This window comes from Phaseolus vulgaris, unplaced genomic scaffold (assembly GCF_000499845.2).
Source record: "Phaseolus vulgaris cultivar G19833 unplaced genomic scaffold, P. vulgaris v2.0 scaffold_30, whole genome shotgun sequence".
NCBI classification, from domain to species: domain Eukaryota; kingdom Viridiplantae; phylum Streptophyta; class Magnoliopsida; order Fabales; family Fabaceae; genus Phaseolus; species Phaseolus vulgaris.
Window position 1 is genome coordinate 96,418 of NW_027174098.1, and position 14,311 is coordinate 110,728.

The following is a 14,311-nucleotide window of genomic DNA, read 5'->3' on the forward strand; positions in this document are numbered from 1 at the left end:
GATATCACCTCAATACATAAGAGTTTGAGCAAATTACTCCCAACCCCAAAGGGTAGAATTAGCCACGCATACTTCTAGCACCTTCCATTCTCCCAATTGGGTTACAATTCACTCTATGGTGTTTTCCTCTCAATCTGGCACCCTAAGGTTGAGCCTCTAGCCCTCTATTTATCCTAGTTTTCTAGGGTTAGGTTGTTTATTGTGTCGCGCTAATAGGCTAAATAATAAAACATAAAAAAGACCAAATCTTTCTTTGCATCTTTTTCCATTCTGGGACCTTCTATCTTTATCTTTTTAGCTCAAATCATTCATTTTTAATCCAAATCTCCAATCTTCCTTAGAAATCTGCAATTAACACCAAATTTAGGAATAAAATACTCTTATTCAAATAAAGATCATAAAAATGTAAAAAGGTATAAATTCATAAATTAGGGATTATTTTAAATGTAAATTAGCAATAAATCCTCATAAGTGCCTATAACTCTACTTCCAGAAGACTCGTGCATTAACTTAGACTCAGAGATCTGCATCTGTCATACTATCTCATTGTGAAATCCACACAACTATGCGCATAAACAATCTCAATATCATCTCTCTCCTAGTATGACAAGGTTAATTCATATATCAGGTCAGGTCAAGTTAGTTATCATTCAAACAACTTACCCATTCATATTAACCTCTTTCGGCTCTTACCATCTGCATAACTTCATTTATATGATTCCATTATTTCAGGAGAGTCAGGATATCTTCTTCTAGACCAATTCCTAGTTAATGAACATCCTAACAACCTTAAGGTGATAATTTTTTTCTTGGAAATACTATGTCTTGATTAAAAAATCATATTTCACATCTCACAATATCCAAAATCACACAAACAAGTCATACCAAGCCTTAGAATTTCAAAACACACAAAATTTCATCCAATACTCAAATAATTATCTAATTAAAGATTTTTTCAATTAAATATAAATAAAACAAAATTTTACATAATTTATAACTAAAAATTATGAAATAGAAATAACCAATATTTTAAAAACAAGTGCAAATTTCAGTTTAAGTTATTTTTTTTTTAGAATTTTTTTTAACTTGAGCGAAAATCTCATAGTGTGAGCAAAATGCACCCGCAAGCTATCCAAAAATTTTGGCTTGAGCGAAAATGCACTCGCGAGCTACTCAAACAATTTGGCTTGAACTAAATTTTCAGTGTGAGCGAAAAGCACTTGAGAACACCTAATATTTTCATTTAAATTGTTATATTATCAAATATACTAATCCAAAAACAACAGTTCCCTGCTATAAGTATAATTTCAATCAAGCTTAAGAAGATAAATATTTTTTTCATGGTGAAGGTCAATAATCTTCAAACTGTCATTCTCAAAAGGAGAACAAAGTGTAGTCCAATTAACAGTAGCTATGCCTTTTGTCAAAATATCTCCAGTCCAAATAAAATTTCTACACCATTGCTCAACTTGCTTAAGAAGAGAAACATGCCATTTATACAAATTAAAACTATAAGCTAGAAGTCCCATAATCACTGTATTGACCAACTGAATCCGACCCATCATGCTAAGAGATTTACTTTTCCAAGAAGCTAGCTTCAGTTTGACTTTATCAGTCAAAGGTTGAAGAAATTGACCCTTTGGAGCACCAACAAAGATAGACACTCCTAAATAAGTGAAAGACAAACAACCATGACTACAAGAAAGAATACGCTGAATTTTGGTGACAAATCTTGCATTATTATCCATGGTGAAAAAACTACTCTTAGAATTATTAACATATTGACCCAAAAAAATCACCATATCTTTTAAGAAAAATACTCAAATTCCTAAGAGACTTATTATCCGTCCTACAGAAAACAAAAATGTCATCAGCATATAGAATATGAGAGGGAGTGAGAAAACCTGACGGGCTAGCCATATGTAAAATCTTCTTATCATTCACAAGCTTAGAAAGACTTCTACTAAGAACATCCTTTGCAAGACAGAAAAGTAGAGTAGACAAAGGATCACCTTATCTGACACCTCTACTACAAGGAAAAAATCCCACCAAATTCCCATTTATTCTGATTGAAAGCATAGCTAAACGAAGAATATTACTAATTCAACAGACAAACGAGCGATGAAAACCAAAGCATGACAAAACTAATAGTAAAAACTTCCAACTCAGAGTGTCAAAGGCTTTATGAATATCAACTTTGTAAGCCACATTACATTCCTGAACCTTTTTCGAAAACATGTTAATAGCTTCAGAAGCAATACCAATACAATCTTGAATATGTCTGCCCTGCACAAACCCATACAAATTATTCTGGCAGCCACAAGAGCAAGCCGATCTGCCAAAATCTTGGAAATAATCTTAGATTTAAAATTAGCAACAACAATTGACCTGTAATCTTTAATTGATTCAACACCCTGAATCTTAGAAATAAGAGATACCATATTACTGTTCATTTTAGGAAGAACCCAATTTTGTTTAAAAAAATTGTTGGACGACATTGCAAACATCAATCCCAATAATTTCTCAACAAAAATGATAAAATACACCATCAAAACTATCAGAATCAGGAACATTATTATCATTAAGGTTAAAAACAACATTCTTGATTTCCTAAAAATCAAAACATTTAATCAACACTTCATTAACAATCTTACGCAGAAAAACTTTGTTTAATGACTTTTTTTAAAATTATAAATTTAAATATTGACAACGACTTATAGGAATTGGTATACATAAACACTTTTGATACCTACATTTTTAACAAGTTCAGCAGCCCTCATTATTTGTCACGTTTTTCTTATTTATCTTTAGATTATAGATAAAATAAGCTTTCAAATTTCCAAAACATGAACTTTGTATCATAATAGTTGACTCGTATTAGCACGAATTTCATCATTGTAATAACGGAGAAGTTGCTAGTTTATTGGACCTTCCATTCTAAGACGCCGACATATTAATTGTTGTCAATGATATGCTATCCAAATTCCTCCTAATTTCCTTCTCCTATTTGTCAACTTTTGGTTCTTAAACTATGCATATTTTTGGCAAAAAAGATGTATCCGTGATGATTACTTCACTTGGCAAACCAAACTTGGAAATAAATGATAAAATATGCATGAGTGTTCTAGATCTTTCATTGGAAGAAAGTTTCAGCCAGCCACAGCCGTACCTTTCTCACTAAGTTTTTGCTCTTTTTTAGGTCAGAGTAGTGAGGTTGAATCTGTGTTCTGTTATTGACTTTGCACCATTCTCTATCTAACATCTACAGTTTCTTTCGATCAAACATGAATAAAAGAAGAGAAAATCTTGTGTGTATTACTTTTGTTCCCTCAGTTTTCTTAATTTTTTGAGTGGTTTGATCACACACTCTCACTACCATGCATAACACATTTATTTATGCATGCAATGACTTTTAAGAATCTCCAAAATCGTGTTGAATGCATGGTTTAGGTTTATATCATAAATACGTGAACAAGTATCCTACATTCATGACCTCTTATTTATATAATTATGAATCTCTAAAACACAACATATTTGTTTTTTTATTGTTTGGATAATTCGATTTGGAAAATTTGGTGAGTGAGTAGAGTGCAAAAGTCAGTGGGATGTGCCATTTTTACGAGTTTGAGGTGTATCTTCAAAGTCAAGTTGAATATTTTTATGAATTTTCTCATTGTCTAATCGATTATAACTGGAAAGACACTGGATACCTAATCGATTATGTTTTGAAAAACAGTTCATAATCGATTAAGCACACGACACAATCAATTAGCTTATATTTTTAGGAGAAAATCGATTATGTTCTGTGTTAAAATGACCTAATCGATTATGTTGTTAAGATGTTATTCATGATCGATTATGTTTGTTTTTTAAGGGAAGAGAAAGTTGATTAGACTCCAAAAAAGTGTGGCTAGTTATGTTGCTTTTTTAAGAAAAAGCATAATTAGTTATCTTCATATTTTTTCTCCAAATATTACACTTTCTGTTTTTTTATGATTTTTTCTTTACTTTTTAATAAAAATGTGGGTGTTTTCAAGGGTTTTTTTTTCTCCCTTCTTTATTTTTTGCCTAACACAAAAACTTTATAAAAAAAATAAAAAAATAAAAAATAAAAAATAAAAAAAGGGTTTTTTTTTCTCCCTTCTTGTTGTTTTTCTTTTCTCCAAGTACGTAATTTTATTTTTAATTTATATTTTGTTTGTGTTCTAATTTAATATTTTGTTTGTTTTTATTTTTTATATATTTAATTTTTTAAATAATTTTATAGTTGGTTAATTTGAATAAATTTGTGATTTAGTTGAATATGTTTTACAAATTATTAATTAATATGTAAAAAGTTGTTATAAATTATATTTTTTTTAATATATTCACTAGAAGAAAAAATGGTTTTAACAAGGGTTTATTTTTACATTATCCAGGTTAAAACCTCCATTAAGTCATTTACCCAGGGTTGTAGTTTTCCCCGCTAAACCATCTCTGGAGAATGTGTTCCCCAGAGTTTTTTTAAATCTCAGGAAAAGCCTTTCAAAACTCTTGTTAAATACCATGGGTTTAAGAACCTCCGTAAAATACCATGAGTTTCAAAACCTCCATAAAATACCATAAGTTTCAAAACCTTTGTAAAATATCATAGGTTTCAAAACCTCCATAAAATGTTTTAGAACTTCCTTAAAAAATACCATAGGTTTCAAAATTATGAAAATTTGTTTTTTTTTTATTCTTTTACCATTTAGGCAATCATGTGTTTTCTAAACCACAATTATTTGTATCTATTGTATTTTTATTTATTTCTTTTCTCACCAAATTTTAACATTAAACACCATGCATACAATAAATCAACAACTCGACGACGATGTAAAAGATTAAATTACATAATTTAAATTTGAAGTTATATTATATACAGAAGTTACTTATTATTTAAATTAATTACCATATGCGAATTTTAGATGTAAATATAAGTTTTGTTTTCATAGATTATTTTAATTAAAAAATTTAATGCATTATTTGAACTTAGAATAATTAAAAAAAATATTTTTTTTCTTATTAATCAGAATTAATAAATATATTATTTTAAATTAGAAATATTAATATAATAATCTAATTTATGTTATAGTTTTCAGAATTTAATTGATACCTTATAAATAGTAATCCAGATTTGTTTTACTGATGAGAATCCATAATCCATTTAAATATTTAAATTTTAAAATTAGAAATAATAATGTAATTATTTTATTAATATAATTATTAATTTTTTGTTTTATTAATGAGTATACATTTTAACATTGAAAATTTAAATATTTAAGTATTTTTTATATATTACACTATTGAAATGAGATTGTCATTTAAATTAAAAATATTTATGTAATTATCTTTATGAATTTTTTATTAATGAGAATCCATATGATTAAGATTTAAAAATTATAAATATTTACATAATTTTTTTTATATTATAGAATTGAAGCCATACATTAATTTATATGAGATACTAATTTAAATTAAAAATATTTATGTAATTATTATTTTTTCTTTTATTAATGAGAATTCGTTTTAATGATTCGTATTTTGAAATTATAAATATGTATATAATTTATTTTTTTATATTAGAGAATTAAAATTATGTCGTAAACAGTATTAAAATTATAAATATTTATATGAGTATTTTATTAATCAGAAATTAAGTCGTACATTAATTTAAATTAAAACTATTTATGTAATTATTATTTTATTGTTTTATTAATTAAAATCCATTTTAATATTCAAAATTTAAAATTAGAAATCTTTATATGATTTTTTTATTAATTTGAAGTCATACTTCACATTAATTTAACTTAAAAATATTTATGTAATTATTATTTTATTTTTTTATTAATTAAAATCCATTTTAATATTTAAAAATTAAAATTAGAAATATTTATATGATTTTTTTATTAATCAAAACTGAATTCATACATTACATTAATTTAAATTAACACTAATTATGTAATTATTATTTTACTGTTTTCTTAATTAAAATCAATTTTAATATTCAAAATTTAAGATTAGAAATATTATATAATTTTTTTATTAATCAGAACTAAATCGTACATCACATTAATTAAATTAAAATTATTTATGTAATTTTTATTTTATTAATTAAAATCCATTTTAATATTCAAAATTTTAAATTAGAAATATTTATATGACTTTTTATTAATAAAAAATGAAATATACATTAATTTATATTTAAACTATTTATGTAGTTATTATTTGATTGTTTTATTAATTAAAATCCATTTTAATACTCAAATTTTAAATTTATAAATATTTATATTTTTTTTCAGTAATCAGAACTTTAATCATACATTAATTTAAATTAAAATATTGTTGTAATTATTTTTTTATTAATCATAATCCATTTTAATATTTATACTTATAAATATTTATATTATCTATTTGTATATTATACTATTGAAATAAGATAGTCATTTAAACTAAAAATATATTGTCATTTTTTATTACTTATCACAATTAATTTTTACTAACTGTACTTATGTAATTTTGCACCGAAATGGTAATCGTATTTGTAATGTTGTATTGACACTTATCCGTAATTATGTTTGTTGATGAAAAGCTAAACATTACACTACAAGAAAAAATGGTTTTAACAAGGGTTTATTTTTACATTATCTAGGGTTAAAATCTCCATTAAGTCATTTACCCAGGGTTGTAGTTTCCCCCGCTAAACCATCTCTGGGGAATGTGTTCCCCAGGGTTTTTTTAAACCTCAGGAAAAGCCTTTCAAAATACCATGGGTTTTAAAACCTCCGTAAAATACCATGGGTTTCAAAACCTCCGTAGAATACCATGGGTTTCAAAACCTCCGTAAAATACCATGGGTTTCAAAACCTCCGTAAAATACCATAGGTTTCAAAACCCCCGTAAAATACCATGGGTTTCAAAACGTCCATAAAATGTTTTAGAACCTCCTTAAAAAATACCATAGGTTTCAAAATTATGAAATTTGTTTTTTTTTTATTCATTTACCTGGACAAAGAATCTTTAACAATTTAAACTAGCTTTGCTGAAAAAAAAAGAAAAAAGAAAAAAAGAGGTCATAAATCTCAACTTTGTATCAATTTAATGACTTATAACCATGACATATCATGTACATAACCAACACATCTGACATTACCTATGGAAAATGTGGTCATAAATCTATAACCATTTGAAATTGATGAAATTTCTTGACCGGACTCAAACTTAATCAAAATCAAGGTGCACGGCATGAAGAATCTTAACCATATAGAACTCATCCAACTTCATCTTAATCTCTTTTGAAGATTCAACATCCAAAACCATTTTCAATTCCTTACTAGTTGATTGGACTTCAATAATAAAACAAGTCATGTCATGATTTGTTTGTTTAAGAGATGTCAATTTATGAGCAGAGTCATAAAGCTCTTAGCCTTCTTCTGAAACGAGTGACACAAGCTCTAAGAGTGCCTAATATATTGTGTTCCACATAATGGCACAACAAGGCACAAAGCTAAGAATCAATCTTTTTCCATCGTTCAACTCTTTCTAATGGTATTTTACTACCATCTTACAAGTGCTCATGAAAACCATGACCAAGAAACCACAATTCAATTGATGGAGACCGAGGCAAATCACTTTTTACATTAAATAAAGTAATTGTAGGTGACAAAGAAAATGAGTGGACAAATCCAAATGCCATTATAGATCAGAAACAAATAGCACATGTGTAAAAAATGCTATTTCAAGATGTTCAAATGAAGGCTTGAACTACACATGACTAGGTTAGCCATGCAAATATGCTATGAGTGATGGAGCATGAGGAGGAATTTGTCTTAATCATTTTCATACACTACTCAAAAGAAAGATCCAACAACCTTGTCAAAACTAGCCAACACAAAAACAAGGAAAACACCTAAACATAACACTACCAAGCTTTCAAATCCAACAAAAAAAACTAAAAAAGACTATAAATCAACATCAAACACATCAACGGATCAAGACACCAATTAAAAAAAACAAGTTAAAGCAAAATAAGAAGTAATCCAGCAAAATTTTCATTTTTTCCACAAAATTTAAACTCATTAATACCAGTTTAAACTCATTAATGAACAAGATAAAACCAGTATATGACTGCAGGATCGGTTTTGATCACGTTCTAATCCCACATGAATTCTTTATTTGTTGAATGAGTGTGTTTGGTGCATTATTATTATGGTTTTGGTTTTGCCTTCCTAATTTTTTGGCACACTTCCTTGATCAGACACCTACAATATAAACATATATCACAATTAGAAATGTAAATCTGAAAAATAAAACAAGTTATTTAAATTTTTTAAACATTACCGATGAACGATTGAACATAGTCAACTCAGGAGGCAATTGACCTTGATAACTTTGAAAGAAAAAATTCATCATTATCTCAAATCTTTTTTCATGTTCTTCATATCTTTTTTCACGTTCTTCATATCTTTTATTTTGTTCATCCAATTGTGACTTTAATGCAATAACCTATATTAAAACACAATTTATCATGAAAAAGAGTGAGAAAACCATACACATTAAAAAATTGCTACATAAGAAAATACATGTTCAAAAACCTGATTCTCCAATTCTCTATAAGTAGTTGAAGATATCCCAGTGCGAGAATTTCTAGTATATCCAAACACATGAGAAGGGCAAGGTCCCAATCCCATCCCTCGAACACGACCACAATGTTCTTCACTTCCAAAGGCATGAGCTAGTGAATCATCAATTGATATATCATGTGAGAGGGAAGATGTATTTGACTCATATGCTTGAATCTTTTCCTACAAATAATGAAAAAAGTTATAAATGAAGCTCACATCCAATTTGGTTGAGTTTTCATCTTTACAAAAATGATACTTACCCCAATCTCTCTTGCCCCATCATTCACAAATTCTCCGTTAGCATGTTTATGTGTTGCTACCCATACTTCTCCCCTACTAACTTTGCGATCAAGCTCTTTCTCCTATAAAATGTAATAAAAGTATATGAATCATGATATATGATATAATAAAAATTATAGGAGAATCAAGTTACCATCTCATCTTTCTTCCGTGCAATGCTCTTGGATCCACCAGTATGAGGAACTGTTTGCTTCTTTCTATTATCCTTGTTCTTTTTGGCAATTTCCTAAGCATACATGTAGTAAAAGAACTAAATATAAATAAATCAACACTTTAAATAATAAAGTAGTTTTTATTACCTTTGTCCTTGAATTTAAACGGTAGTCAACAAAAGAAGCCCAATGGTCTTTATTCATTACTTCTGGACACATTGCAATAATTTCATCTCTATTGTGTGTTCCATCATTTCTTTGTTGTCATAGTTGTTGCCTATACTCAGTCCACTTTGTGTTAAGTGATTTGAAGATATATCTTACATGAGCATCAGATTCAACTTCAAACTTAGCCTTCAAAATTATTACACAAGTAAATTTAAGATAATTTCAATATAATATCAATTAAAACACAGAAAAATCCAAAAATAATTACTTGAATGGTTTTCTTAAGTATATCTTCTTTGTAATCTTTGGGAATCTTCCTCCAACTTTGATAGCTAATAGGAAATGCATTAACATTTCTTGCAACATGACCTAAAAACCTATTCAACAATGCTCCACTGTCATCAACTGGTTGGTTCTCGTTATTCCAGTTAACAAGAATCCTCTCACCAACAGATAAAAACCAAACATCATTTGCTGTTAATTGTTTCCTAACCTTTTTGCCTTCACTATCTGTCAAAATTATTGTTAGTTTAAGAGGACGAACATAAAAAACAAATACAATGTGAGTTTGCAATGTATTGATTCAAGCTTACCAATGACATCAACAAGCCATGATCTTTTACGTGATACATGCTTTGATTGTTCAGTTTGCATCTCAATACCCACATTTTCTTCCCTTTCTTCATCAGATTGTAACCTTGGTGTAGGTTCAGATGTAGATTCTTGGACAGATTCATCTGTATTATCAAATTGAAATTCAAGTGCAAAATTGTTCTTAGTAATAGAAATCAACCTATGAGGTGCATGTGGGGGAGGAGGCTTCTTATTATTATTCTCTATAGGATGATAATTCACATGAGGTGCTGCATAATAATTAAATGAATACATGTGAAAAATAATATATTTTTAAAGAGAATGCCAAATTAAAATATAAGTACAAACATCTCACTAAATGGAAGTTGTGTATGAACTTACTTGAGTTATTAAGGGCTGCAAGTTGGTCAAAAGTGTTATTGAGAGTATCATGTTCTGTTGCTCTAGTCTTCTTGATGGACATTTTCTTCATCTTCAGGTATTCTTGAAATAATAACATTAATACAAGTCAAAATAGAAATTCAACAAATCATAATATAATGCATGCATAAACAATAATGTATAAGCAATAAGGATGATAATTTAAACAAAAATAATATACAAGTGTTCAATTAAAAATAGGACCTTGTTAACGATATACTCCCTTCTCCATTGACAAATAAAGTTTCAAAATTGTTTTGTACAAATGCTTCACATTCATGAAAAGTGACATCATTATCTTCTCCCATGTCATATAAGTCTCGTGGCTTTAGATGCACAGGAATGCTCCAATCTTTAGCTAATTCATCCACTACATAATAAACCATTTGTGCTTCTTTAGCTTGGATGTATGGTTCATCATCATCATTATCACCAATGTGTATCAAACGTGTAAAGTTTACTAGTGTAAATCCAAGATCATCTGTCATAATCCCTCTAGAAGTAGTTGTATTAGCCCACATACATTTGAACAAAGTAATAGAAAATCGACCATTATAGTTTATCTCAATTATGTCTACCAATTTTCCATAATAAGGCACACCCCCAAATTGCATTTGATTGTCGATGCTACTTGCATAACTCCTTGTCCCAAAAGTACCAAATATCCCACTGTTTTGTGTTTTAAGTCCTTCATCTCTCTCCAATGTACGGAACTTGAAGCCATTTACATTGTAAGCATTGTAACGTTTTGCACAATCAATTGGCCCCATAGCTAAGAACTTTAAATCATCTGAGTGAGGTCCATTCAACTCATTTCTTATCTAAAAAAGAGGAAAATATGATCAAAACAATTCTATATATTCAATATAATCAAAAGTCAACAATATAAATTATACATACACGACGAGAAAACCATTCTGCAAATTCTCTATGAACTCTCTTATCTATCACAGAGGATGACCGTGTACGACTTCTTAATTGTCTTCGTATAATGTCTCTAAACTCTTTAAATTAAATAAATAATAATTACATGGTTAGTGTTCAATTGCAGATGAATCATAATAAGTTATAAAGTCAAAGTACTTACTGAAGGAAAGGGTCAACTTGGGCACAATTAGTCAATATATGACGATGTGCTTGTAACTTTTCCTTTGCTGATAAAGAGAAGTAAGTAAAAGACCCAATTGGTTTTCCAACAGGTGGAAACAAAGTGCTTGCACTAGATGATATAGTGTCTGGTTCATCATCAACACGCCTTATTCGATTAAATACAGTCTCAATTTCATTTAAATATCTTGAACAAAAGGTTAAAGACTCTTCAGCCATGTAGCCTTCAGCTATTGAGCCTTCTGGTTGTGCCTTGTTACGCACATAAGATTTCAACTTTCCTAAATATCTCTCAATGGGATACATCCATCTATACTGGACAGGTTCTCCAAGCTTGGCATCTTCCACCAAATGCACAATCAAATGAACCATGACTGTAAAAAATGCAGGAGGAAATAATATCTCCATGTGACATAATGTGAGAACAACTCTATTTTGCAGTTGGTTAAGTTCATCCACTTTTAAAACTTTACTGCATAAGTTTCTAAAAAATGAACACAAATCAATCAAAACATAGCACACTTCCTTAGGGAGTGTCTTTCTCATTGCTAAAGGTAGAAGTTGCTCCATCAAAACATGTGAATCATGAATTTTCAATCCTCCAAGCTTACATTGTTTGACATCAACACATCTACTAATGTTACTTGAGTAGCCATCTGGAACAGTGATGTTCTTTAGTGTTGTCAGAAATGTATGCTTATTTTCTTTTGTCAATGTATATATAGCAGGAAGATATTTATTATTTTCATCAGGCCAAAGATCAGGTCTAACACCCCAATCTTTTAAGTCCTTTCGTGCCTTTAGGTTATCTTTTGATTTTTTTCCTTGGTTCAATAATGTATACACCACATTATCACATACATTTTTTTCAATATGCATAACATCTAGATTATGGTGCAATAAATTGTTTACCCAATAAGGAAGTTCAAAAAATATACTTTTTTTTCGCCATTGTAGAGGGCCATCAATAGCTTGGTGATCTCTGCGTTGTCGTTTCCCCAGTTCCTCAACTTCTGGTTCTTTCCCAAATATGATATTGACATTCTCAACTTGTCTTAAGACATCTGTTCCTGATATTGTCAAAGGAGGATTTCTATTTTCCACACTTCCATCAAAATGAATGCGGGCTAATCTGAATTTGTGTCTTGCATTTAACCAACGTCGATGATTCATGAAACAAAATTTACCCTGAATCTTCTTAGGAGTAGTGTCAAAATTACACCTAGGGCAAGCCAACCCAGTATGTGTATTCCACCCAGATAAGGTTCCAAGACCAGGAAAATCACTAATGGTCCACAATATAGCTGCATGCATATTAAAAACTTCATTGCTATATGAATCAAAAGTTTTAAGTCCATTGTTCCATAGCTCTTTTAATTCTTCAATTAATGGCCTTAAATATACATCAATATCATTTCCTGGTGCTCTTTTACCGGGAATGATCATGGAAAGAATGAATGAACTTTGTTTCATACACATCCAAGGAGGAAGATTGTAGGGTATGAGTACAATAGGCCAAGTACTATGACTTGTACTCAAATCACCGAATGGATTGAATCCATCAGCTGCCAAACCAAGTCTAACATTTCGAGCATCTGAAGCAAATTGAGGATTTATTAGATCAAAGTTCTTCCATGCTTCAGAATCCCTCGGATGCCTTAGTATGCTTTCATTTGTACTTCCTGATGCATGCCATTGCATATGCTCGGCTATTTTAGAAGACATAAACATTCGTTGTAAGCGTGGCTTCAATGGAAAATATCTTAAAACTTTAGCAGGAACTTTCTTTTGCTTTTTCAGAGTACCATCAATAGTCTTGTTCTTCTTTCTTCTTTTCCATCTAGATTCATTACATTTCTTACAAACTTCTTTGTCTTTGTCTTCTCCATAGTACAACATGCAATCATTTGGGCAAGCATCAATTTTGGTGTAATGAAGGCCAAGCTTATTAATGATTTTCTTAGCTTCATAGAAGGAACATGGAATTTTAGCATAATCAAAGGCATCTGCTAACAACTCCAATATCATTGACATTGCCTTGTCAGTCATTCTACATAGGCATTTGATGTGGTACAATTTGAGCAAGAAAGAAAGTTTAGAATACTTGCCACATCCTTCATACAAACTTTGTTGCCCATCATGCATAAAATTCAGATACTCAGCAATTTCATCAGGCATCATTTCGCTTGATCTAGGACGCATATCCTCATCATCCTCCACGTTATCATCATAGAAAAAATTTCCGAATGCGTCATTAACCATGACACGCATGAGATCATTACCAGAAACTTTATGCTCATTTGATTGGAAAACTGGAGGTGTTTCAGTCGTATTTTGTACAAAACTTGTCTCGCCATGTAGAAGCCAGAATGTATAACCTTTTGGAAAAGGATGAAGAATCAAGTGCTCATGTGTTGCTTCTCGAGTTTGCCATTTTTTAAGATTGCATTTCGGACATGGGCAAATTATCTTACCCTCAACGCTCTTATTAGCAAATGCAAAGTCCAAAAATTTATTCAATCCATCCATGTACTGACATGTATTTCGAGGCATGTTAATCCAAGACTTATCCATATCTAAATGGAATTGTTTGATAAAAATAAAGCAAACCTAGCATGAAAGTTAAAAAAAAAACACATGTGTCAACAAGAGTATTAGAATGCGTAAAAGAATAGAAGTGAAATAAGTGTATAAAGTGAAATGCAGCAAGAGTGAATAAGATAGAGTAATTAATCACTATACTTTTCAGATACATTAAGAAAATAACAAAATAAGTGGAAAATGTGGTCATAAATCTATAATAGAGTCCGACCACAACTATTGAATTCATTATTTTCATGCATAAGAATATTAGATTCTCCAGTATAAAAGATTCAAAAATCATCTCAAACCTCTCTGTTTCTTTTCTATTGCAATTTTTAGATTATT

General features: G+C 29.6%; 3 protein-coding genes across 3 annotated transcripts; all 3 read right to left on the minus strand.

The window, feature by feature from the left end:
* Positions 1-8,016: 8,016 nt before the first annotated feature.
* On the minus strand, positions 8,017-9,313 carry LOC137817328 (uncharacterized). Its single transcript, XM_068620590.1, has 6 exons — positions 9,242-9,313; positions 9,076-9,168; positions 8,903-9,004; positions 8,613-8,822; positions 8,359-8,523; positions 8,017-8,279 (listed from the first exon to the last, which is right to left on the minus strand). The coding sequence occupies exons 1-6, from the start codon at positions 9,311-9,313 to the stop codon at positions 8,247-8,249; spliced, it is 675 nt and encodes a 224-aa protein (XP_068476691.1). The 3' UTR covers positions 8,017-8,246.
* Positions 9,005-10,150, minus strand: LOC137817329 (uncharacterized). The gene is made up of 4 exons (XM_068620591.1): positions 9,856-10,150; positions 9,531-9,772; positions 9,242-9,448; positions 9,005-9,168 (listed from the first exon to the last, which is right to left on the minus strand). Exons 1-3 carry the CDS (start codon positions 10,148-10,150, stop codon positions 9,359-9,361), a joined length of 627 nt encoding a protein of 208 aa, XP_068476692.1. The 3' UTR covers positions 9,005-9,168; positions 9,242-9,358.
* On the minus strand, positions 10,134-13,957 carry LOC137817330 (uncharacterized). The gene is made up of 4 exons (XM_068620592.1): positions 11,364-13,957; positions 11,177-11,273; positions 10,481-11,097; positions 10,134-10,339 (listed from the first exon to the last, which is right to left on the minus strand). Exons 1-4 carry the CDS (start codon positions 13,955-13,957, stop codon positions 10,300-10,302), a joined length of 3,348 nt encoding a protein of 1,115 aa, XP_068476693.1. The 3' UTR covers positions 10,134-10,299.
* Between the last annotated feature and the right edge of the window lie 354 nt (positions 13,958-14,311).